The sequence below is a fragment of the Bombina bombina genome, chromosome 9, assembly GCF_027579735.1.
Source record: "Bombina bombina isolate aBomBom1 chromosome 9, aBomBom1.pri, whole genome shotgun sequence".
Lineage (NCBI taxonomy): Eukaryota > Metazoa > Chordata > Amphibia > Anura > Bombinatoridae > Bombina > Bombina bombina.
In genome coordinates, this window is record NC_069507.1 from 26,441,394 (window position 1) to 26,469,292 (window position 27,899).

A 27,899-nucleotide genomic window follows, 5' to 3' on the forward strand; every position below is an offset into this window, starting at 1 on the left:
GTATTTCATTACTTTTTAAAGGAAAGTCTTTCATCAAGGTAACCTGGCGTAGTAAGGCATTGATTCATGTATTTCAGAATATCTACTGATGTTGCTAGACCCATTAATCTGTACAAAAGTATTTAAGCACAAGTTGATTTGCCTGAAAAACGTGAAGAAAAAAAGTGAATGTAATGCAGTGAAATGAATTGTGTAGTTCTCACTAATGTTGGCTGATAGGCTCTTCCTGTTAATGTCCATAAGCTTTTGGATACAATTAGCATTTTACCAATCAGCCATTGTAGTACTGACATTTCAGTTTAAATTTAAACGGCTTTTACTTTGCGTTATTTCATGTCACAAAAATCAGTGTTTTAATGTTGCCCTATCATATCGGTGTTAGAATTATCTCTTTGGACAGTGTACGTTTAAGTTTTACACATGGTAGTGAGGTTAAAAGGTTAGATTATCAGGTGCTTCAATTCAAATAATCTTTTAATCTGATTTATCTACTAAATATGGCAGCTCATGATGTCCGATGATGTGGGCGTGTATATGTATAATGCCCGATGTGTAAGATGCAATAAAGTCACATTTTCTCCAGGTTAAGATGAGTGTATAAATATTGGCATTCATCACAAACTAAGTCTCGTTCCTTAGAGGGAAGATAATCATATGTTCTTCAAATTCCTTAAGGATTTTTTTTTCCATTTATGGAGTCATGCAATGAAGCTGGTGACTGCAAACATGTTGTCCGTGTCACAGCTCTGCTCCCCATCTCATGACGACTAGACACTGCTTTGCATTTCCTGCCATTGCTGTGCACATCGCTTTGCAGTCTGTGCGCTGCTGTCGGCATTACACTTTACTGTACTAGTAAGAATTCTCACACAGTAAAGTGTATAACATGCACGTTGTAAATACCAGAAAAGACGGCAATAAAAAAAAAAGTTTATGGATCAATAATCCGCAAATATACTTAGAATTTTAACACGCAGGGATATTATGAATGGCTACAATATTCTGTTACGTATTTTTGAGGCCGTGTTGGGAAGTATATTTTACTGTGCACATTTTCATCAGTCACAATAAATACATTTTGTAACTGGCCTCTCGCACTAGGCTTGCCACCCCCTGTCATTAACTGCAGATTATTTTTTATACAAGACTTGAAATGTTAGTTATTAGTCATGTAGTTTGTATTCAGTATATGTGCATAAGCTATTGCCATTCAGTGGGCGATACGTCTGTGTAATCACTAACAGAGGGTAATGACCACGCTGTAGTTCTATGTATGTGACTGATAAATCATTTGTGTCACTACAAAGCAACAGCCATTCCCAGGTAATCCTAACATTTTAATACAAAGTCAGATGCTTTATGTAACCTCTAGAAATAAGAATACACGTAAATATTTAGTGTGAAAGTTTGATCGCATTTTTATTTGTTTACAATCATTTGTTTAAAACTATAACCTATTATATTTGTTTATCAGCTTAATAATTCAGTATTGAAATGTAGATATATTTTTTTTTACCAGTTTCTGTCAAATGAAGATTATCACAATCTGTATAGCTGCTTAGCAAGATGCTGCCCAACACTAACCCGCAATAGAAACTGATCTTGTGATATTTTTACTGGAGGTCCACACTGGTCTCAATCATTTATTTTTAATAACATGAATGTATTGGGCAACATATGTTTCAGGTGTAGTGCCCATCTGTCTATATTTATCCTCCTTACCGCCAGGTAAAGGTTTGTTACTAAAAGCAAAGTAAGGGAAGCCTCAGAATAAACATATGTGAATAGGCAATTATGAGTTTATGGGACTTTTTCATGTTAGTGAATGTAGGTCAGCTCCTCAGCGTGTCTCATTTTACCTCCTCAAAACAAATTCCTATATAGCGCCTCCCCCGCTTAATCTGGCCCTATCAGACGCACACGGATTGGTACAGCATAGGTGTTAGGTGCACTGTGGTGCCCATTGGTGGATTCAGAGAAATATACACATAGAACTATATAAAATTACTAAGGGCTTGAGTTTTATCTTAATGTTTGAAGCAGACTGAGTGGCATTTGGTGTTGAAATTGTTCTCTTCATAGGAAAAGCAGAAAATATTCAAGGCAACTAATTGACAGTGAAAATGGTGGGTAGCTTAGAATAACACATATGGTTAACCCCTTGGCTGCTGCAGGCTGTGTAGCGATCCCTTATTACTCTGAGATTTGCAGTCTAGTCCCACCCTGAATGGTTTATGGTATCCTTCTGTAGATAGTGTATTTGTACCGCTAGTCCCCCACTGCTTAACAATTACACTTCTAGGCAATCAATTATAATCTATGTAGTACAATTTATTAGTTTATGTGAAAACACTCTTGAATAAAGTGTAATATGTAATACATTGCGCAACACTTTCCAAACATTACAGATTACTTACAAAAGTACAAATAAGCGACATGATATCCGCACATTTGTGTTATTTGGACTACATGTAAAATAGTGTGATTTGTTAAGTGCCACATAAAACATGTATTGTGGAAATGTCACGTAAACATGAAGAAATGCCACTCCACTCTGAGACAAAGACAGTAAATATTTAACAGCTAAAAGTCTCAATTTTGATTTTAAAGTATTGATTGATCATCCCTACAATTACACGGGCCCTTTTTTAAGCTTTTTGAATTATTGATGGTTTGTACCCTGGATAATTTCATGGCTGGTTCAGAGTGAGGTGATCTCTTTAAAAGACCAATATTAGACAATAGAAGTGGTCTGTGAAAAACCACGGATTAAGCCTTAGTGCTGTTTGTGTTTCTTGATCATTTTATGTTAGCCTAGATTCATTATTATTAGAGAAGTCAACAAGATGCTTTCTACAACACAATACATTTAAAGGGATATGAAACCCAAAAATGTTTTTTTTGTGATTCAGACAGAGCATACCATTTTTTAAAAGTTTGCAATTTATTTCTTTTATCCCATGATATTCTGTGTTGAAGAGATACCTAGGTAGCATCTGGTGCACTGCATGGAATTGTGCTGCCTTCTCGTGCGCTTGCAAATGGATCACATTCTTGCAAAACTGCTGTCATATAGTGCTCCAGACACGTGCACGCTCCTGAGCATATGTCCCAGCTTTACATCAAACGATGCCAAGTAAACGAATAAAAAATTTGATAATAGATGTTAATTAGAAAGTTGTTTTAAATCGCATGCTCTATCTGAATCATGAAATAAACACCCATTTAAGATGAAGTGCCCAAGTGAAAATCAAGTTATACCATTTGTTTTATAGACTTGTATATGTATTACTGAAATCCCTTGATATGTGTAGCCTATTTCACCAGTAGCCCCTCATTCACTCGTGTGCAAGGGAAATACATATGCTTATTTTAGACAGATTATAATACTCTTTAGCCAATGAATAAAGGTACAACTGACCTCTAATGAGCAGCTCTCTGATCTCACAACTTTCTATAATTCTCTATTCTGGTCCCATTCTGTATTTCATTCATGATTTTATTTGTCCAGCTTAGCAGGAACTCATTTCAGTGTCACATCAGAAGCAATATTACTCGCCACGTCTTTTTTTTCTTGCTTTATCATTCACTGAAATTATATCAAACCATATGTGTCTCATTGTTACCCATTTGGAGTTTTTTTTTTTTTTTTTAACCTCTGTTCTTAGAGTTAAGAAATTATGTAACCTGTTACCTAGTTTAAGGACAAAAGAAATACAAAAATGAAGACTTCATCAACCTCCTGAAATCACAACTAAACAATCTGTTTTTCTATCTCAGCCACAGACAAACAACAAAACCAGCATAGTAAGCCCAGCTAAAGAAAGTCCCCAATTGCAGACAACAATGGTACCTTCCCTATAATTCATTTTTTCATGAGATTTCCATGTTTGGGTTGTGAGCAGTGGGGTGCTGCTTGTGCCATATTTGCATTTTACTTTCTCATTTATCTGTTTTGCTCAGTTTGGTTTTTTTTGTGTGTGGATTTCTGTTGTGGGTTTTTATTTTGGGGAAGGTGAAGGGTATTGACCCCCTGGAGTTCCTTCTCCATCACTGGCAAGGCCTAAAGATTGTATAATTAAAGGAACCAGGGGGTCAGTTTTATTGCGGTGAAGAATTAACGAGACTGATCATAGCGTCATGGCTTGCTAAGCTGGTACTGCATTCTCTCAACAATTACTGATACACAAAGCTGCAATATGTTTCACATTTATATCCTTTTCATCAGGGGAGCGATACATTTGAAGCTGTAAAATCATTATTAGAGAGATATTTTCTATTCTCTTTATTACGTATAAAATGTCTGCTTGAAGAAAGGCTTCCAATAATTATCCAGCTTGATTGGTCTGGTTAAATAAATCTCACAATCCAGTTCTGGAATACAAACCCTACATTACACGTTTTTTTCCTCATACATGTACTGGGTCAAGAAGGCCTCAGTTTCACAATACCTTTAAATGTGTTTTTGATATGGCCCACGTTACCTGATCTCTGTATGTCAGAGATGCACGGCCCACGTTACCTGATCCCCTGTATGCCAGAAAAGCACGGCCCACGTTACCTGATCCCCTGTATGCCAGAGAAGCACGGCCCACGTTACCTGATCCCTGTATGTCAGAGAAGCACGACCCACGTTACCTGATCCCTGTATGTCAGAGAAGCACGACCCAGGTTACTTGATATATGTATGTCAGACACATGGCCCACATTACCTGATCCCTGTATGTCAGAGAAGCACAACCTATGTTACATGATCCCTGTATGTCAGAGAAGCACGGCCCACGTTACCTGATCCCTGTATATCAGAGAAGCACGACCCACGTTACCTGATCCCTGTATGTCAGAGAAGCAGGACCCAGGTTACTTGATATATGTATGTCAGACGCATGGCCCACATTACCTGATCCCTGTATGTCAGAGAAGCACGGCCCACATTACCTGATCCCTGTATGTCAGAGAAGCACGACCTATGTTACATGATCCCTGTATGTCAGAGAAGCACGACCCACATTACCTGATCCCTGTATGTCAGAGAAGCACGACCCACATTACCTGATCCCTGTATGTCAGAGAAGCACGACCCACGTTATCTGATCCCTGTATGTCAGAGAAGCACAACCTATGTTACCTGATCCCTGTATGTCAGAGAAGCACAACCTATGTTACATGATCCCTGTATGTCAGAGAAGCACGGCCCACGTTACCTGATCCCTGTATATCAGAGAAGCACGACCCACGTTACCTGATCCCTGTATGTCAGAGAAGCAGGACCCAGGTTACTTGATATATGTATGTCAGACGCATGGCCCACATTACCTGATCCCTGTATGTCAGAGAAGCACGGCCCACATTACCTGATCCCTGTATGTCAGAGAAGCACGACCTATGTTACATGATCCCTGTATGTCAGAGAAGCACGACCCATGTTACCTGATCCCTGTATGTCAGAGAAGCACGACCCACATTACCTGATCCCTGTATGTCAGAGAAGCACGACCCACATTACCTGATCCTGTATGTCAGAGAAGCACGACCCACGTTATCTGATCCCTGTATGTCAGAGAAGCACAACCTATGTTACATGATCCCTGTATGTCAGAGAAGCACGACCTATGTTACATGATCCCTGTATGTCAGAGAAGCATGGCCCACGTTACCTGATCCCTGTATGTCAGAGAAGCACGGCCCACGTTACATGATGCCTGTATGTCAGAGAAGCACGACCCACATTACCTGATCCCTGTATGTCAGAGAAGCACGACCCACATTACCTGATCCCTGTATGTCAGAGAAGCACGACCCACGTTATCTGATCTCTGTATGTCAGAGAAGCACGGCCCACGTTACCTGATCCCTGTATGTCAGAGAAGCAGGACCCACGTTACTTGATATATGTATGTCAGACGCATGGCCCACGTTACCTGATCCCTGTATGTCAGACGCATGGCCCACGTTACCTGATCCCTTTATGTCAGAGAAGCACAACCTACGTTACATGATCTCTGTATGTCAGAGAAGCACGGCCCACATTACCTGATCCCTGTATGTCAGAGAAGCACGGCCCACATTACCTGATCCCTGTATGTCAGAGAAGCACGGCCCACGTTACCTGATCCCTGTATGTCAGAGAAGCACGGCCCACATTACCTGATCCCTGTATATCAGAGAAGCACAACCTACGTTACATGATCTCTGTATGTCAGAGAAGCACTGCCCACCTTACCTGATCTCCGTATGTCAGAGAAGCACGGCCCACGTTACCTGATCTCCGTATGTCAGAGAAGCACGGCCCACGTTACCTGATCTCCGTATGTCAGAGAAGCAGTACGTTGTGTTCTGCTCGGCTTGACTTATAAGGACTCCAGTGAACAAAGTTGCGCATTGTACGAGGCCTAGTTGATCGCACACATTCATGCTGAGGGATGCATGCAGTCACCAGGCTAGTGCCATTGACCTCATGTTGCATTTCCATCTTGAGTTTTGTCATTTGTACATAACTAATGATCACACCTGATAACTGTTTTGGGAAACACTTTACGTGTGTCTTAACCTTTTGTTTGTCAGAGATTGGGTAGCCTTGACCTTAAAGGGACAAGTCAATTAAACACAGTATTGCAAATAAATATGCATACAAAAGAAATGTTTTAAGAGCACACTTGTAGAGCAGTCAAAGCATCCCTTAAAAAAAGCACTTGGAATTTGAGTTATTGGTGGTCTTTAGTGACATTTCAGAGCCACTCTAGAATTGTCCTTTAGATATACGATCTCAGGATAACTGCAGTATGCACTCAAGACCCCCAGGGAAAGTAACATTTGCCAATTTAAATAACAAAAGTAGTAGGCCAAGAACTATTCTGCATTGCATATTTTTATTATGCTTAAACGATAATACTGAGTTTAATTTCACTTTAATGGGTGACCTGGCCATTTAATCTGATCACTAAATTACATGTGAGTTGCTATTAGTGAATAAAATACATATTATTGTTGTCCTTGTGATAAATTTGGAAAACGAAACCCATTTTTGTAACTTTTTGGCTTATGGTAGCCCAACTCTGACATAATTACAGGATAAGTGAGACAAAGGCTGTGACATAACACTCACACATTTCTATTCTGTTTATCTATTAAGGTAATTTGACAGTTGTATATTTTTAAGGTTTAAAGGGACATTAAAGTTAAAATGAAACGTATGATTCAGACTGAGCAGCAATTTTTAACAACTTTCCAATTTACTTCTATTATCAAAAATGCATTATTCTCTTTGTAAAGCAAACCTAGGTAGGCTCAAGATCAGCAATGTACTACTGGCACCTAGCTGCTGATTGGTAGCTGCATAAACACACCTCTTGTCATTGTCCCACCCAATGTGTTCAGCTAGCTCCCACTACTGCATTGCTGCTCCTGAGCGCACCTAGCTTTACCTTTCAAAAAAGGATACACAGAGAGCGAAAAATTGATAATAGAAGTACATTAAAAAGTTGTTTAAATGTATGTTCTATCTGAGAAATGAAAGACAAAATATGGGTTAATTTCCCTTTAAATATCTGGCAGAGGACTCATTGTTTTGGAGCACCCTCTTATGCCAGTATTAGCCTCCGTAGTGATGTTTTAACTACTTGACTCTTTATTTTGGAGCCACCAAATTGTACCACTGTGTCCCATTACTGTGACAGCTGTGCCTTTGACTTACTTGCAACGTTTTGCTCTTACAATGTATAGATTTTAATCTCTCTATGCACATCATTACTGTACACATGCGCACATGCAGGTGTGCGGTTGTGTGCGCGCTACGTTCATGTGCATGTGTGCACATGCAGGTGTGTGTGTTGTATGCATGTGCAACTGCAGGTGTGTGCGTTGCTTGTGCATATGCAGGTGTTTGTGTGTGAGCTTGTACAGTTTGTTAAATGACTCATATAATGTTTGTGTGTGTGAGCTTGTACAGTTTGTTAAATGACTCGTATAATGTTTGTGTGTGTGTGTGAGCTTGTACAGTTTGTTAAATGACTCATATAATGTTTGTGTGTGTGAGCTTGTACAGTTTGTTAAATGACTCATATAATGTTTGTGTGTGTGAGCTTGTACAGTTTGTTAAATGATTCATATAATGTTTGTGTGTGTGAGCTTGTACAGTTTGTTAAATGATTCATATAATGTTTGTGTGTGTGAGCTTGTACAGTTTGTTAAATGATTCATATAATGTTTGTGTGGGTTAGCTTGTACAGTTTGTTAAATGACTCATATAATGTTTGTGTGTGTGGGTTAGCTTGTACAGTTTGTTAAATGATTCATATAATGTTTGTGTGTGTGAGCTTGTACAGTTTGTTAAATGACTCGTATAATGTTTGTGTGTGTGTGAGCTTGTACAGTTTGTTAAATGACTACTATAATGTTTGTGTGGGTTAGCTTGTACAGTTTGTTAAATGACTCATATAATGTTTGTGTGTGTGAGCTTGTACAGTTTGTTAAATGATTCATATAATGTTTGTGTGTGTGAGCTTGTACAGTTTGTTAAATGACTCATATAATGTTTGTGTGGGTTAGCTTGTACAGTTTGTTAAATGACTCATATAATGTTCGTGTGTGTGAGCTTGTACAGTTTGTTAAATGACTCATATAATGTTTGTGTGTGTGAGCTTGTACAGTTTGTTAAATGACTCATATAATGTTTGTGTGTGTGAGCTTGCACAGTTTGTTAAATGACTCATATAATGTTTGTGTGGGTTAGCTTGTACAGTTTGTTAAATGATTCATATAATGTTTGTGTGTGTGAGCTTGTACAGTTTGTTAAATGACTCGTATAATGTTTGTGTGTGTGTGAGCTTGTACAGTTTGTTAAATGACTCATATAATGTTTGTGTGGGTTAGCTTGCACTAAGTCATATGTTTGTGTGTGAGCTTGTACAGTTTGTTAAATGACTCATATAATGTTTGTGTGGGTTAGCTTGCACTAAGTCATATGTTTGTGTGTGAGCTTGCACAGTTTGTTAAATGACTCATATAATGTTTGTGTGGGTTAGCTTGCACTAAGTCATATGTTTGTGTGTGAGCTTGTACAGTTTGTTAAATGATTCATATAATGTTTGTGTGTGTGAGCTTGTACAGTTTAAATGACTCATATAATGTTTGTGTGTGTGAGCTTGTACAGTTTGTTAAATGACTCATATAATGTTTGTGTGGGTTAGCTTGCACTGTTAAGTCATATGTTTGTGTGTGAGCTTGTACAGTTTGTTAAATGACTCGTATAATGTGTGTGTGTGAGCTTGTACAGTTTGTTAAATGACTCATATAATGTTTGTGTGTGTGAGCTTGCACAGTTTGTTAAATGACTCATATAATGTTTGTGTGTGTGAGCTTGCATTGTTTGTTAAATGACTCATATAATGTTTGTGTGTGTGAGCTTGCACAGTTTGTTAAATGACTCATATAATGTTTGCGTGTGTGAGCTTGTACAGTTTGTTAAATGACTCATATAATGTTTGTGTGTGTGAGCTTGCACAGTTTGTTAAATGACTCATATAATGTTTGCGTGTGTGAGCTTGTACAGTTTGTTAAATGACTCATATAATGTTTGCGTGTGTGAGCTTGCATTGTTTGTTAAATGACTCATATAATGTTTGTGTGTGAGCTTGTACAGTTTGTTAAATGACCTAATTCCACACTAAAGAGCCTTCAGAGTCTGGATGAAGATCAAGAGAAAAGAGCAACTTTCAGCAATTAGGCACAATACACGTTAGGCGCAATACACGTTGGGCGCAATACACGTTGGGCGCAATACACGTTGGGCGCAATACACGTTGGGCGCAATACACGTTGGGCGCAATACACGTTGGGCGCAATACACGTTGGGCGCAATACACGTTGGGCACAATACACGTTGGGCACAATACACGTTAGGCACAATACATAGATGCACAATTATTTAGGAGTTCACATTCTTGCACTCTTTTGTAATAAGAGACTTGTGCTTTGAGGCAGTGAATCAGTCAGACCTCTTCTAGTTTAACTCCTTCATAGCTACAGTCAAATTTTTCCTTTCATGATTCAGATAGAGCATACAATTTTAAACAAGTTTCTAATGTACTTCTTGTACAGCAGCAATGCACCACTGGGAGCTAGCTGACACAAGAGATTCAACGACAGGCAGTCACAAATCAGCAGCTAGCTCCCAGTAGTACCTTGCTTCTCCTGAGCCTAAACAGATATGCTTTTCAACAAAGGATACCAAGAGAATTAAGCAACGTAGATCACAGAAGTAAATTGGAAAGTTGTTTAAAATGACATGCTCTGTCTGAATCATGAAATATTCATTCTGACTTTAGGTTTCCTTTTAATACACAAGTCACAGAACAGTGACACAATGCTTATTTATTACTAATACCGTGAGATTATAAATGTATTAGATTACATTAGTACACAGAGAGCGCGTGCCTGCTCCATTCTAGCATTGATTGCTGAAAAGTTTGCTCTTCATGGTAATCTTTGTATGTTTAGAAAAAAACTGACACATCTTTTCATCACCCTTTTATAAGCTTTTGTTTGTACTGCTGGAAAATACATTTCCGTTTTTAATTATTTTCATTTAAGGTTTTCAGTTTTCTTTTTCATGATGATAATGTAAAAAATCCTAATTGTATATATTTTTATTTGCTCGGTTAAATAAACCGTATAGCCATGTTCATCATTAACAGATTTCCTTACCATAGTGTGAGATGTCATCTCCTGCATGTGGTGTGCACAGAAGTTGTTTGGTTGCAGTGTAGTGTGTGTGGGGGGGAGACTTGTACCACCCCATTCTTTGTTTTTGTGTGTAAAATACTTTTCAGGGTCTATGGTTTGCATTTTTTATTTGCTTACTTATCCTTTATTTTTTCTTCCAGGAACCTCAAACAACTGTTGTCCACAATGCAACAGATGGCATAAAAGTAAGCAAAATACAGTGATTATTAATTATGTACCTTATGCACATTATTGTAACTCTAAAGAAGGTATCTGTCACGTTAAGTAATTGCCATTTGTCATTTAAACAAAGGTGTCATAATAATCCTTGTAGCGAGAGTGTGTGTTGGTTTATTTTTCATAAAATCAGTGGCACAGTTTCTTTTTATACGATCTTCTGAAATCTCATCTTTAGCTTGTCTATGGGAAATTCTATTTAACTTAAATTAATCCGAGAAGGGCACATTTGGCGTGTCTGGTACATTTTATATGGTGTGTGGGGCAAAAAAGTATTTAGTCAGACACCAATTGTGCAAGTTCTCCCACTTAAGAAGATGAGAGAGGCTTGTAATTTTCATCATAGGTATACCTCAACTATAAGAGACAAAATGTGGAAACAAATCCAATCACATTGTCTGATTTGGAAAGAATTTATTTGCAAATTATGGTGGAAAATAAATATTTGGTCAATATCAAAAGTTCATCTCAATACTTTGTTATATATTCTTTGTTGGCAATGACAGAGGTCAAACATTTTCTGTAAGTCTTCACAAGGTTGTCACACACTGTTGCTGGTATGTTGGCCCATTCCTGCATGCAGATCTCCTCTAGAGCAGTGATGTTTTGGGGCTGTCGCTGGGCAACACAAACTTTCAACTCCCTCCAAATGTTTTCTATGGGGTTGAGATCTGGAGACTGGCTAGGCCACTCCAGGACCTTGAAATGCTTCTTACGAAGCCACTCCTTCGTTGTCCGGGCGGTGTGTTTGGGATCATTGTCATGCTGAAAGACCCAGCCATGTTTCATCTTCAATGCCCCTGCTGATGGAAGGAGGTTTGCACTCAAAATCTCACTATACATGGCCCCATTCATTCTTTCATGTAAATGGATCAGTCATCCTGTTCCCTTTGCAGAGAAACAGCCCCAAAGCATGATGTTGCCACCCCCATGCTTCACAGTAGGTATGATGTTTTTTGGTTGCAACTCAGAATTCTCTCTCCTCCAAACACGACGAGTTGTGTTTCTACCAAACAGTTCTACTTTGGTTTCATCTGACCATATGACATTCTCCTAATCCGCTTCTGGATCATCCAAATGCTCTCTAGCATACTTCAGATGGGCCCGGACATGTACTGGCTTAAGCAGGGGGACATGTCTGGCACTGCAGGATCTGAGTCCCTGGCGGCGTAGTGTGTTACTGATGGTAGCCTTTGTTACGTTGGTCCCAGCTCTCTGCAGGTCATTCACTAGGTCCCCCCGTGTGGTTCTGGGATGTTTGCTCACCGTTCTTGTGAACATTTTGACCCCACGGGGTGATATCTTGCGTGGAGTCCCAGATCGAGGGAGATTATCAGCGGTCTTGTATGTCTTCAATTTTCTAATTATTGCTCCCACAGTTGATTTCTTCACACCAAGCTGCTTGCCTATTGCAGATTCAGTCTTCCCAGCCTGGTGCAGGTCTACAATTTTTTCTGTTGTCCTTCGACAGCTCTTTGGTCTTCACCATAGTGGAGTTTGGAGTGTGACTGTTTGAGGTTGTGGACAGGTGTCTTTTATACTGATAACAAGTTCAAACAGGTGCCATTAATACAGGTAATGAGTGGAGGACAGAGGAGCCTTTTAAAGAAGAAGATACAGGTCTGTGAGAGCCAGAAATCTTGCTTGTTTGTAGGTGACCAAATACTTATTTCTTTCATGTAATTAACAAGAGTCCATGAGCTAGTGACGTATGGGATATACATTCCTACCAGGAGGGGCAAAGTTTCCCAAACCTTAAAATGCCTATAAATACACCCCTCACCACACCCACAAATCAGTTTTACAAACTTTGCCTCCAAGGGAGGTGGTGAAGTAAGTTTGTGCTAGATTCTACGTTGATATGCGCTCCGCAGCAAGTTGGAGCCCGGTTTTCCTCTCAGCGTGCAGTGAATGTCAGAGGGATGTGAAGAGAGTATTGCCTATTGAATGCAGTGATCTCCTTCTACGGGGTCTATTTCATAAGGTTCTCTGTTATCGGTCGTAGAGATTCATCTCTTACCTCCCTTTTCAGATCGACGATATACTCTTATATTTACCATTTCCTCTACTGATTCTCGTTTCAGTACTGGTTTGGCTTTCTACAAACATGTAGATGAGTGTCCTGGGGTAAGTAAGTCTTATTTTCTGTGACACTCTAAGCTATGGTTGGGCACTTTATTTATAAAGTTCTAAATATATGTATTCAAACATTTATTTGCCTTGACTCAGAATGTTCAACTTTCCTTATTTCCAGACAGTCAGTTTCATATTTGGGATTATGCATTGAATTATCATATTTTTTCTTACCTCAAAAATTTGACTTTTTTCCCTGTGGGCTGTTAGGCTCGCGGGGGCTGAAAATGCTTCATTTTATTGCGTCATTCTTGGCGCGGACTTTTTTGGCGCAAAAATTATTTTCCGTTTCCGGCGTCATACGTGTCGCCGGAAGTTGCGTCATTTTTTGACGTTATTTTGCGTCAAAGATGTCGGCGTTCCGGATGTGGCGTCATTTTTGGCGCCAAAAGCATTTAGGCGCCAAATAATGTGGGCGTCTTTTTTGGCGCTAAAAAATATGGGCGTCATTTTTGTCTCCACATTATTTAAGTCTCATTATTTATTGCTTCTGGTTGCTAGAAGCTTGTTCACTGGCATTTTTTTCCCATTCCTGAAACTGTCATTTAAGGAATTTGATCAATTTTGCTTTATATGTTGTTTTTTTCTTTTACATATTGCAAGATGTTCCACGTTGCAACTGAGTCAGAAGTTACTACAGGAAAATCACTGCACAGTGCTGGAGCTACCAAGCTAAGTCTGCTATAAACTTTTGGTATCTGTTTCTCCAGCTGTTATTTGTATTGCATGTCATGTCAAACTTATTAATGCAGATAAAATTTCCTTTAGTACTGTTACATTACCTGTTGCTGTCCGTCAACATCTAATTTTCAGAGTGTTCCTGATAACATAAGAGATTTTATTTTTTAAATCCATTAAGAAGGCTATGTCTGTTATTTCTCCTTCTAGTATACATAAAAGTCTTTTAAAACTTCTCTTTTTTTCAGATGAATTTTTAAATGAACATCATCATTCTGATACTGATAATGGTTCTTCTGGTTCAGAGGTTTCTGTCTCAGAGGTTGATGCTGATAAATCTTTGTATTTGTTCAAGATGGAATTTATTCGTTCTTTACTTAAAGAAGTGTTATTTGCATTAGAAATAGAGGATACTGGTCCTCTTGATACTAAATGTAAACGTTTAAATAAGGTTTTTAAATCTCCTGTAGTTATTCCAGAAGTGTTTTATCTCCCTGATGCTATTTCTGAAGTAATTTCCAGGGAATGGAATAATTTGGGTAATTTATTTACTCCTTCTAGACGTTTAAGCAAATTATATCCTGTGCCATCTGACAGATTAGAGTTTGTTGGGACAAAAATCCCTAAGGTTATGGGGCTGTCTCTACTCCTGCTAATGTACTACTATTCCTATGGCAGATAGTACTTCATTTAAGGATCCTTTAGATAGGAAAATTGAATCCTTTCTAAGAAAAGCTTACTTATGTTCAGGTAATCTTCTTAGACCTGCTATATTTTTAGCGGATGTTGCTGCAGCTTCAACTTTTTGGTTAGATGCTTTAGCGCAACAAGTAACAGATCATAATTTTATAGCATTATTATTATTCTATAACATGCTAATAATTTTATTGGTGATACCATCTTTTGATATCATTAGAGTTGATGTCAGGTATATGTCTCTAGCTATTTTAGCTAGAAAAGCTTTATGGATTAAACTTGGAATGCTGACATGTCTTCTAAAGTCAACTTTGCTTTCCCTTTCTTTCCAGGGTAAATAATCATTTCGTTCCTTTCCTCACAACAAGGAACAAAAGCCTGATCCTTCATCCTCAGGAGCGGTATCAGTTTGGAAACTATTTCCAGTTTGGAATATATCCAAGCCTTATAGAATCCTATAGCCAGCTCTTAAGTACCTATGAAGGTGCGGCCCTTATTCCAGCTCAGCTGGTATGGGGCAGATTACGTTTTCTTCAAAGAAATTTGGATCAATTCCGTTCTTAATCTCTGGTTTCAGAAACATTGTTTCAGGAAGGTACAGAATTGGCTTCAAGTTAAGGCCTCCTGCTAAGAGATTCTTTTCTTTCCCGTGTCCCAATTGACACAGCAAGGCTCAGCATTTCTGAAATGTGTTTCAGATCTAGAGTTGGCTGGAGTATTTATGCCAGTTCCAGTTCTGGAACAGGGGCTGGGGTTTTTATTTTATCTCTTCATTGTACCAAAGAAGGTCAATTCCTTCAGACCAGTTATGGATCTATCATTATTGAATCGTTATGTTAGGATACCAACATTCAAGATGGTTACTGTAGGTCTATCCTGCCTTTTGTTTAGCAAGGGCATTATATGTCTACAATAGATTTACAGGATGTGTATCTGCATATTCCGATTCATCCAGATCACTTTTAGTGTCTGAGATTCTCTTTTTAGACAAGCATTACCAGTTTTGTGGCTCTACTATTTGGTCTAGCCTCAGTTCCAAGAATTTTTTTCAAAGGTTCTCGGTGCCCTTCTTTCTGTAATCAGAGAATAGGGTTTTGGTATTTCCTTATTTGGACGATATCTTGGTACTTGCTCAGTCTTCTCATTTTCGAAGAATCTCATACGAATCGACTTGTGTTGTTTCTTCAAGTTCATGGTTGGAGGATCAATTTACCAATCAGTTTATTGATTCCTCAGACAAGGGTAACCTTTTTAGGTTTCTAGATAAATTCAGTGTCTATGACTCTGTCCTTGTCAGACAAGAGAAGTTTAACATTGATATCAGCTTGTCAAAACCTTCAGTCACAATCATTCCCTTTGGTAGCCTTATGCATGGAAATGTTGGATCTTAGGACTGCCGCATCAGATGCGATCTCCTTTGCTCGTTTTCACATGCGACCTCTTCAGCTCTGTATGCTGAACCAATGGTGCAGGGATTACTCAAAAATAACTCAATTAATATCTTTAAACCGATTTTACGACACTCTCTGACATGGTGGACAGATCACCATCGTTTAGTTCAGGGGGCTTCTTTGTTCTTCCGACCTGGACTATAATCTCAACAGATACGAGTCTTACAGGTTGGGGAGCTGTGTGGGGGTATCTGACGGCACAAAGGGTTTGGGAATCTCAGGAGGTGAGATTTCCGATCAATATTCTGAAGAGAGAGTTGTTCATTGTTTTCAGATAAGACATTGTCACAACTGTGGCATACATCAATCATCAAGGAGGGACTCACAGTCCTCTGGCTATGAAAGAAGTATCTCGAATTTTGGTTTGGGCGGAATCCAGCTCCTGTCTAATCTCTGCGGTTTATATCCCAGGTATGGACAATTGGAAAGCGGATTATCTCAGTCGCCAAACGTTGCATCCGGGCGAATGGTCTCTTCACCCAGAGGTATTTCTTCAGATTGTTCAAATGTGGGAACTTCCAGAAATAGTTCTGATGGCTTCTCATCTAAACAAGAAACTTCCCAGGTATCTGTCCAGATCCCGGGATCCTCAGGCGGAGGCAGTGGATGCATTTTCACTTCCTTGGAAGTATCATCCTGCCTATATCTTTCCGCCTCTAGTTCTTCTTCCAAGAGTAATCTCCAAGATTCTGAAGGAATGCTCGTTTGTTCTGCTGGTAGCTCCGGCATGGCCTCACAGGTTTTGGTATGCGGATCTTGTCCGGATGGCCTCTTGCCAACCGTGGACTCTTCCGTTAAGACCAGACCTTTTGTCTCAAGGTCCTTTTTTCCATCAGGATCTGAAATCCTTAAATTTAAAGGTATGGAGATTGAACGCTTGATTCTTGGTCAAAGAGGTTTCTCTGACTCTGTGATTAATACTATGTTACAGGCTCGTACATCTATATCCAGAGAGATATATTATAGAGTCTGGAAGACTTATATTTCTTGGTGTCTTTCTCATCATTTTTCTTGGCATTCTTTTAGAATACCGAGAATTTTACAATTTCTTCAGGATGGTTTGGATAAGGGTTTGTCCGCAAGTTCTTTGAAAGGACAAATCTCTGCTCTTTCTGTTCTTTTTCACAGAAAGATTGCTATTCTTCCTGATATTCATTGTTTTGTACAAGCTTTGGTTCGTATAAAACCTGTCATTAAGTCAATTTCTCCTCCTTGGAGTTTGAATTTGGTTCTGGGAGCTCTTCAAGCTCCTCCGTTTGAACCTATGCATTCATTGGACATTAAATTACTTTCTTGGAAAGTTTTGTTCCTTTTGGCCATCTCTTCTGCTAGAAGAGTTTCTGAATTATCTGCTCTTTCGTGTGAGTCTCCTTTTCTGATTTTTCATCAGGATAAGGCGGTGTTGCGAACTTCTTTTGAATTTTTACCTAAAGTTGTGAATTCCAACAACATTAGTAGAGAAATTGTGGTTCCTTCATTATGTCCTAATCCTAAGAATTCTAAGGAGAAATCGTTGCATTCTTTGGATGTTGTTAGAGCTTTGAAATATTATGTTGAAGCTACGAAATCTTTCTGTAAGACTTCTAGTCTATTTGTTATCTTTTCCGGTTCTAGGAAAGGCCAGAAAGCTTCTGCCATTTCTTTGGCATCTTGGTTGAAATCTTTAATTCATCTTGCCTATGTTGAGTCGGGTAAAATTCCGCCTCAGAGAATTACAGCTCATTCTACTAGGTCAGTATCTACTTCCTGGGCGTTTAGGAATGAAGCTTCGGTTGACCAGATCTGCAAAGCAGCAACTTGGTCCTCTTTGCATACTTTTACTAAATTCTACCATTTTGATGTATTTTCTTCTTCTGAAGCAATTTTTGGTAGAAAAGTTCTTCAGGCAGCGGTTTCAGTTTGAATCTTCTGCTTAGGTTTTTCATTAAACTTTATTTTGGGTGTGGATTATTTTCAGCAGGAATTGGCTGTCTTTATTTTATCCCTCCCTCTCTAGTGACTCTTGTGTGGAAAGATCCACATCTTGGGTAGTCATTATCCCATACGTCACTAGCTCATGGACTCTTGTTAATTACATGAAAGAAAACATAATTTATGTAAGAACTTACCTGATAAATTCATTTCTTTCATATTAACAAGAGTCCATGAGGCCCACCCTTTTTTTGGGGTGGTTATGATTTTTTTGTATAAAGCACAATTATTCCAATTCCTTATTTTATATGCTTCGCACTTTTTTTCTTATCACCCCACTTCTTGGCTATTCGTTAAACTGATTTGTGGGTGTGGTGAGGGGTGTATTTATAGGCATTTTAAGGTTTGGGAAACTTTGCCCCTCCTGGTAGGAATGTATATCCCATACGTCACTAGCTCATGGACTCTTGTTAATATGAAAGAAATGAATTTATCAGGTAAGTTCTTACATAAATTATGTTTTTCCACCATAATATGCAAATAAATTCTTTCCAAATCAGACAATGTGATTGTCTGGATTTGTTTCCACATTTTGTCTCTCATAGTTGAGGTATACCTATGATGAAAATGACAGGCCTCTCTCATCCTCTTAAGTGGGAGAACTTGCACAATTGGTGGCTGACGAAATACTTTTTTGCCCCACTGTATATGGTGTGTGTGGCACACTTTGTATGGTGTGTGTGGCACACAATATGGCGTGTCTGGCACACTTTATATGGCGTGTCTGGCACACTTTATATGGCGTTAGTCACATTTTGTATGGCTTGTGTGGCACACTTTGTATGGCGTGTCTGGCACACTTTATATGGCGTTTTGTCACATTTTATATGGCGTGCGTGGCACACTTTATATGGTGTGTGTGTGGCACACTTTATATGGTGTGTGTATGTGTGGTACACTTTATATGGTGTGTGTATGTGTGGCACACTTTGTATGGTGTGTGTATGTGTGGCACACTTTGTATGGTGCGTCTGGCACACTTTTTATGGCGTTTGTCACATATTGTATGGTGTGTGTGGCACACTTTATATGGTGTGTGTGTGGCACACTTTGTAAGGCGCGTCTGGCACGCTTTATATGGCGCATCTGGCACTCTTTGTATGGCGCGTCTAGCACGCTTTGAAGAGCGTTTCTGGCACGCTTTGTATGGCGCGTGTCTGGCACGCTTTGTATGGCATATGTGTGTTTCATGCATTCTACTTCGGTTACCTTACACGTAGGTTCTACAAAACACAGTACGCTAGTGCACTAACAAACAATTTCTGTTTTAACTATTGTTTTTGTTTTGTTTTTTTTTTGTTCTGAAGGGATCAACTGAGAGCTGTAACACCACAACTGAAGATGAGGATCTAAAAGGTACGAGAACATTGAGCTGTGAGTGTCTGGGGGTCATGTGCTCATACATCCCTGGCTGAGAGACAAAATAATTAACGTATTGATTTACAGCTTGAGAAATTCAAAGGAATTTTCTTCTAATGCTGTGTCTAGTTCTCTCCAACTTTTAAAGTGCATTTGCCGCTTTGGCTTTTCCATATAACCTACAGTGTAATACACCGGTTTTCATACCTGTCCTCAGGCTCCCAAACTGGACAGATTTTGAGGATATCTGCACTAGTGCACAGGTGAAATAATCAGCTGATTAGTAAACACGGTTAACAACCTGCTCTCACCCAAGGTAATCCTGACAATCTGGCATGTTAGGGAGGCCTGATGACAGATTTGAAAACCAGTGGTGTAATATAAAACCATTTCACTTCCAGTTTTTAGTGAGGCTTTAAATAAGAAAAGGCACGTACTTATTGTGCTTATTGCGCCTTTCTGATATTCTTGCTCTATGAAGATGATATGCAGAATTAAGAATTCTTCAGTAAGCAACTAGTGCAGTGATATTGTGTAATAAGTTAGAGGTCCTTAGTCTTTCTCTTCTTCCTTCTAAATCTTCCATTTTTTTCCCCATCTTTATCTCTTGTCTCCCCTTCTGCTCCCATAATAACCCAGCTTTCACTTATTTTCATTTCCCGTCTCATGTTCCATCCAACATACAAATTGTTTTGCAGGAGTTTAGTGTTACGGTACATATTCTAGTCTTGCTGAGAGCTGGAGAAATGTTTGAGGCGGTTGCTTTAAACATTTGTGTTTCTAATATTAGGTGCAAAATTACGGCCTTTGCTATTATTCTTGCAAATGAATAATGATGTTATCTTCTATTTCCGGCACTGGTTTATTGCAGACTCTGGATATATTCGGACAACACACATAAAGATGTTATGCTCTAATGTATCCAGCGTCTGAAATAAACCAGTGCTAGAAGCAGAGGTAATATTTTTATTGGTTTGCAAAACAAATAACAAACTGCAAAATGTGACTCCTGGCTACTTTCTAGTTTCCCTGGCTTTTCCCCGTATTATTGAGTTGCACAGGCGGCCCCGCATTGTGATAGGTCTATGGTATTGGTACCACTTATTACCATATCACCATCTGCCGTGATGTAAACATTAACATTTCATTGATAACTTTTCCAAAGCTACAGTATGTAATGTCATCAAGTGCTGTTCCATTGTTGAGGATCAGATAATAGACATTTCTAGAGCATAAAAACGTACGTAATGAAACAACTTTGCAGTTTACATTCATTATTCTATTTCTTTTTTTTCCTGTAATTTAGCTCTAATATTTGTGGATTTTCTCATTCTTAGAGCTAGAAATGCACCTGCTGACTTCTCAAGGCTAACCCTGCATCATATGTGTCCCTAATAGGCTTTAGCTGATATCTCACAAACAATGCATTTTATACTAATGTTATGACACTGGCTAGCCTTGTCAGCTGCAGATTGCATTCTAACTGAAATATGAAGAATCTTGTGGTCAGGTCTTAGTCTGTAGTCTGTCAGCAACTTAAAGGGATAGGAAACCTAACATTTTTCTTTTATGATTCATATAGAGCGTGCAATTTTATACAACTTTCCAATTTACTTCTATAATTTGCTTTGTTGCTATCCTTTTAAAAAAAATAATACCTAGGTAGGCTCAGGAGCAGCAAAGCATTACTTGGAGTTTGCTGCTTATTGGTTACCTGATGTGGTTCAGCCAGCTCCCAGTATTGCATTGCTCTCCTACAACAACAGATCACAAGAGAACAAAGCAAATTTGATAATAGAAGTAAATTGGAAAGTTGTTTAAAATTGTTTGCTGTATCTGAATCACTTTCATGTCCCTTTTTTGTTTAATTTGTGTGAAAAAATTGCTTTGATGTTTTCTGTGTGTTTGTTAACTTGCTGCACAAACGGTCAGCATCTCTCCTGTGTTCTGGGGATGGCCCCCTGCTTCTCCAAGGATGGAGTCAAAGTGAAAGCAAAATACCTCCTCAGTCCACACAGTCCCAGTTTGGGTTATGTGGCTCATCTAGTAAGTCCTGATTGCCGTGCTCTGATGTCCCTTCCAAGCCTCTTCCTGCCTTGACTCCTTTCATGTTCTGTTTATTGTCTTTTGTGCCCCTAAAACCCCCTTATACAAAATGATTTCTTTTTGTCCTTGTTAGTTTGTTACTAAACCTGATGTTTAGAGTTATTTCCTATTGATAGATATATACACACAATCCACACATACATATTCTCCTTAAGGTGTTTCCATAGAAGCTTATCCTTTAAAACCAGCTAATAACTGCTACTGATAAAAGCATCCACTGGCTTTGCTCCTATTTAGTGTAACAGAATAATGTTCTTATTTAGACTTTGTTGTACAGATTTTATATAGAAATGTTTAACTAGGAAACAACTGAGAAACCCTTCAGACCGGTTGCTCTTACAATGGGTGTCCAAAAAGAAAAAATATAATTGGGTTATTTCTCCAACATAGGTGTGTCCGGTCCACGGCGTCATCCTTACTTGTGGGATATTCTCTTCCCCAACAGGAAATGGCAAAGAGCCCAGCAAAGCTGGTCACATGATCCCTCCTAGGCTCCGCCTACCCCAGTCATTCTCTTTGCCGTTGTACAGGCAACATCTCCACGGAGATGGCTTAGAGTTTTTTAGTGTTTAACTGTAGTTTTTATTATTCAATCAAGAGTTTGTTATTTTAAAATAGTGCTGGTATGTACTATTTACTCTGAAACAGAAAAGAGATGAAGATTTCTGTTTGTATGAGGAAAATGATTTTAGCAACCGTTACTAAAATCCATGGCTGTTCCACACAGGACTGTTGAGAGGAATTAACTTCAGTTGGGGGAACAGTGAGCAGTCTTTTGCTGCTTGAGGTATGACACATTCTAACAAGACGATGTAATGCTGGAAGCTGTCATTTTCCCTATGGGATCCGGTAAGCCATTTTTATTCACACAGTAAATAAGGGCTTCACAAGGGCTTATTAAGACTATAGACATTTTCTGGGCTAAATCGATCATATTTACACATATTTAGCCTTGAGGAATCATTTAATCTGGGTATTTTTTGTAAAATAATATCGGCAGGCACTGTTTTAGACACTTTATTCTATTGGGGCTTTCCCTAATCATAGTCAGAGCCTCATTTTCGCGCCGGTATGGCGCACTTGTTTTTGAGAACAGCATGACATGCAGCTGCATGTGTGTGGAGCTCTGATACATAGAAAAGTCTTTCTGAAGGCATTATTTGGTATCGTATTCCCCTTTGGGCTTGGTTGGGTCTCAGCAAAGCAGATTCCAGGGACTGTAAAGGGGTTAAATATAAAAACGGCTCCGGTTCCGTTATTTTAAGGGTTAAAGCTTCTAAATTTGGTGTGCAATACTTTTAAGGCTTTAAGACACTGTGGTGAAATTTTGGTGAATTTTGAACAATTCCTTCATACTTTTTCGCAATTGCAGTAATAAAGTGTGTTCAGTTTAAAATTTAAAGTGACAGTAACGGTTTTATTTTAAAACGTTTTTTGTGCTTTGTTATCAAGTTTATGCCTGTTTAACATGTCTGAACTACCAGATAGATTGTGTTCTGACTGTGGGGAAGCCAAGGTTCCTTCTCATTTAAATAGATGTGATTTATGTCATAATAAATTTAGTAAAAATGATGCCCAAGATGATTCCTCAAGTGAGGGGAGTAAGCATGGTACTGCATCATCCCCTCCTTCGTCTACACCAGTTTTGCCCATACAGGAGGCCCCTAGTACATCTAGCGCGCCAATACTCCTTACTATGCAACAATTAACGGCTGTAATGGATAATTCTATCAAAAACATTTTAGCCAATATGCCCACTTATCAGCGAAAGCGCGACTGCTCTGTTTTAGAAAATACTGAAGAGCATGAGGCCGCTGATGATATTGTTTCTGAAAGGCCCCTACACCAGTCTGAGGGGGCCAGGGAGGTTTGGTCTGAGGGAGAAATTTCAGATTCAGGAAAGATTTCTCAATAAGCTGAACCTGATGTGATTACTTTTAAATTTAAGTTGGAACATCTCCGCGCTCTGCTTAAGGAGGTGTTATCCAATTTGGATGATTGTGATTATCTGGTCATTCCAGAAACACTATGTAAAATGGACAAGTTCCTAGAGGCCCCGGGGCCCCCCGAAGCTTTTCCTATACTCAAGCGGGTGGCGTACATTGTTAATAAAGAATGGGACAGGCCCGGTGTACCTTTCGTACCTCCCCCCATATTTAAAAAAATTGTTTCCTATAGTCGACCCCAGAAAGGACTTATGGCAGACAGTCCCCAAGGTCGAGGGGGCGGTTTCTACTCTAAACAAGCGCACCACTATACCCATAGAAGATAGTTGTGCTTTCCAAGATCCTATGGATAAAAAATTAGAAGGTTTGCTAAAAAAGATGTTTGTTCAGCAAGGTTACCTTCTACAACCAATTGCATGCATTGTCCCTGTCACTACAGCCGCGTGTTTCTGGTGCGATGAGCTAGAAAAGGCGATTATTAGTAATTCTTCTTCTTATGAGGAGATTATGGACAGAATTCGTGCTCTTAAATTGGCTAATTCTTTCACCCTAGTCGCCACCTTGCAATTGGCTAGGTTAGCGGCGAAAAATTCTGGGTTTGCTATTGTGGCGCGCAGAGCGCTTTGGTTAAAATCTTGGTCAGCGGATGCGTCTTCCAAGAACAAATTGTTTGACATTCCTTTCAAGGGGAAAACACTGTTTGGCCCTGACTTGAAAGAGTTTATCTCTGATATCACTGGGGGCAAGGGCCACGCCCTTCCTCAGAATAGGTCTTTCAAGGCCAAAAATAAACCTAATTTTCGTCCCTTTCGCAGAAACGGACCAGCCCCAAGTGCTACGTCCTCTAAGCAGGAGGGTAATACTTCTCAAGCCAATCCAGCCTGGAGACCAAGGCAAGGCTGGAACAAAGGAAAGCAGGCCAAGAAACCTGCCACTGCTCCCAAGACAGCATGAGATGCGGGCCCCCGATCCGGGACCGGATTTGGTGGGGGGCAGACTCTCTCTCTTCACTCAGGCTTGGGCAAGAGATGTTCTGGATCCTTGGGCGCTAGAAATAGTCTTCCAAGGTTATCTTCTGGAAGTGATTCATCCTGTTCCATTAAAAGAACGAGGGATGGGGTTCTACTCCAATCTGTTCGTAGTTCCCAAAAAAGAGGGAACGTTCAGACCAATCTTAGATCTCAAGATCCTAAACAAGTTTCTCAAGGTTCCATCGTCCAAAATGGAAACCATTCGAACAATCCTTCCATCCAGAAAGGTCAATTCTTGACCACGGTGGATTTAAAGGATGCGTATCTACATATTCCTGTCCACAAGGAACATCATCGGTTCCTAAGGTTCGCATTCCTGGACAAGCATTACCAGTTCGTGGCGCTTCCTTTCGGATTAGCCACTGTTCCAAGGATTTTCACAAAGGTACTAGGGTCCCTTCTGGCGGTGCTAAGACCAAGGGGCATTGCTGTAGTACCTTACTTGGACGACATTCTGATTCAAGCTTCGTCCCTTCCTCAAGCAAAGGCTCACACGGACATAGTCCTGGCCTTTCTCAGATCTCACGGATGGTAAGTGAACGTGGAAAAGAGTTCTCTATCTCCGTCGACAAGAGTTCCCTTCTTGGGAACAATAATAGACTCCTTAGAAATGAGGATTTTTCTGACAGAGACCAGAAAAACAAAACTTCTAAACTCTTGTCGGATACTTCCTTCCGTTCCTCTTCCTTCCATAGCACAGTGCATGGAAGTGATAGGTTTGATGGTAGCGGCATTGGACATAGTTCCTTTTGCGCGCATTCATCTAAGACCATTTCAATTGTGTATGCTCAGTCAGTGGAATGGGGACTATACAGACTTGTCTCCGAAGATACAAGTAAATCAGTGGACCAGAGACTCACTCCGTTGGTGGCTGTCCCTGGACAACCTGTCGCTAGGGGTGACCTCCCGCAGACCAGAGTGGGTCATTGTCACGACCGACGCCAGTCTGATGGGCTGGGGCGCGGTCTGGGGATCCCTGAAAGCTCAGGGTCTTTGGTCTCGGGAAGAATCTCTTCTACCGATAAATATTCTGGAACTGAGAGCGATATTCAATGCTCTCAAGGCTTGGCCTCAGCTAGCGAGGGCCAAGTTCATACGGTTTCAATCAGACAACATGACGACTGTTGCGTACATCAACCATCAGGGGGGAACAAGGAGTTCCCTGGCGATGGAAGAAGTGACCAAAATCATTCAATGGGCGGAGACTCGCTCCTGCCACCTGTCTGCAATCCACATCCCAGGAGTGGAAACTTGGGAAGCGGATTTTCTGATTCGTCAGACATTGCATCCGGGGGTGTGGGAACTCCATCCGGAAATCTTTGCCCAAATCACTCAACTGTGGGGCATTCCAGACATGGATCTGATGGCCTCTCGTCAGAACTTCAAGGTTCCTTGCTACGGGTCCAGATCCAGGGATCCCAAGGCGACTCTAGTAGATGCACTAGTAGCACCTTGGACCTTCAACCTAGCTTATGTATTCCTGCCGTTTCCTCTCATCCCCAGGCTGGTAGCCAGGATCAATCAGGAGAGGGCGTAGGTGATCTTGATAGCTCCTGCGTAACCACGCAGGACTTGGTAGGCAGATCTGGTGAATATGTCATCGGCTTCACCATGGAAGCTACCTTTGAGACGAGACCTTCTTGTTCAAGGTCCGTTCGAACATCCGAATCTGGTCCTACTCCAGCTGACTGCTTGGAGATTGAACGCTTGATCTTATCAAAGCGAGGGTTCTCAGATTCTGTTATTGATACTCTTGTTCAGGCCAGAAAGCCTGTAACTAGAAAAATTTACCACAAAATATGGAAAAGATATATCTGTTGGTGTGAATCTAAAGGATTCCCTTGGGACAAGGTAAAGATTCCTAGGATTCTATCCTTTCTTCAAGAAGGATTGGAGAAAGGATTATCTGCAAGTTCCTTGAAGGGACAGATTTCTGCCTTGTCTGTGTTACTTCACAAAGAGCTGGCAGCTGTGCCAGATGTTCAAGCCTTTGTTCAGGCTCTGGTTAGAATCAAGCCTGTTTACAAACCTTTGACTCCTCCTTGGAGTCTCAACTTAGTTCTTTCAGTTCTTCAGGGGGTTCCGTTTGAACCCTTACATTCCGTTGATATTAAGTTATCATCTTGGAAAGTTTTGTTTTTGGCTGCAATTTCTTCCGCTAGAAGAGTTTCAGAATTATCTGCTCTGCAGTGTTCTCCTCCTTATCTGGTGTTCCATGCAGATAAGGTGGTTTTTCGTACTAAACCTGGTTTTCTTCCAAAAGTTGTTTCTAACAAAAACATTAACCAGGAGATAGTCGTGCCTTCTTTGGGTCCGAAACCAGTTTCGAAGAAGGAACGTTTGTTGCACAATTTGGCTGTTGTTCGCGCTCTAAAATTCTATTTAGATGCTACAAAGGATTTTAGACAAACATCTTCCTTGTTTGTTGTTTATTCTGGTAACAGGAGAGGTCAAAAAGCAACTTCTACCTCTCTCTCTTTTTGGATTAAAAGCATCATCAGATTGGCTTACGAGACTGCCGGACGGCAGCCTCCTGAAAGAATCACAGCTCATTCCACTAGGGCTGTGGCTTCCACATGGGCCTTCAAGAACGAGGCTTCTGTTGATCAGATATGAAGGGCAGCGACTTGGTCTTCACTGCACACTTTTACCAAATTTTACAAGTTTGATACTTTTGCTTCTTCTGAGGCTATTTTTTGGGAGAAAGGTTTTGCAAGCCGTGGTGCCTTCCATTTAGGTGACCTGATTTGCTCCCTCCCTTCATCCGTGTCCTAAAGCTTTGGTATTGGTTCCCACAAGTAAGGATGACGCCGTGGACCGGACACACCTATGTTGGAGAAAACAGAATTTATGTTTACCTGATAAATTACTTTCTCCAACGGTGTGTCCGGTCCACGGCCCGCCCTGGTTTTTTAATCAGATCTGATGATTTATTTTCTTTAACTACAGTCACCACGGTATTATATGGTTTCTCCTATGCAAATATTCCTCCTTAACGTCGGTCGAATGACTGGGGTAGGCGGAGCCTAGGAGGGATCATGTGACCAGCTTTGCTGGGCTCTTTGCCATTTCCTGTTGGGGAAGAGAATATCCCACAAGTAAGGATGACGCCGTGGACCGGACACACCGTTGGAGAAAGTAATTTATCAGGTAAACATAAATTCTGTTTTTTTAGCGAGCCAGACAGAAATTTGAGAAATAAGAGCTCCTTAGCGTTACATTTTACTTTTTTTTTTTTAGGAGCCAGAAGAAAAATTACCTTTTTTTTTAACACTATCCTTTGCAGCTTTTGAACATTTTCCATGTCTGCTTAAAGGGACATGAAACCCAAATGTTTTCTTTCATGATTCAGACGGAGAATACAATTTTCCAATATACTTCTATTATTTAATTTGCTTCCTTCTCTTGTTATCTTTTGCTGAAAGGTTTATCTAGGAAAGCTCAGGAGCAGCAGAGAACCTAGGTTCTAGCTGATGATTGGTTGCTGCATATATGTACAGATTGTCATTGGCTCACCCATTTGTTCAGTTAGAAACCAGTAGGGCATTGCTGCTCCTTCAACAAATGAT

At 40.0% G+C, this 27,899-nt stretch overlaps 1 protein-coding gene across 22 annotated transcripts in view; it reads left to right on the plus strand.

Annotated features, from left to right (window-relative positions):
* CAMK2G (calcium/calmodulin dependent protein kinase II gamma) overlaps positions 1-27,899 on the plus strand; it is a 397,374-nt gene that overhangs the window by 342,934 nt on the left and 26,541 nt on the right. For 10 of the 22 annotated variants that reach the window (XM_053691976.1, XM_053691972.1, XM_053691983.1 and 7 more), the window contains 3 exons: positions 3,781-3,849; positions 10,884-10,928; positions 19,196-19,244. In XM_053691976.1, the coding sequence (XP_053547951.1) occupies positions 3,781-3,849; positions 10,884-10,928; positions 19,196-19,244 (163 nt within the window). Of the gene's footprint in view, positions 1-3,780; positions 3,850-10,883; positions 10,929-19,195; positions 19,263-21,179; positions 21,294-27,899 lie in introns of all 22 variants that reach the window. The other 12 variants (XM_053691980.1, XM_053691982.1, XM_053691977.1 and 9 more) reach the window with 4 other exon arrangements.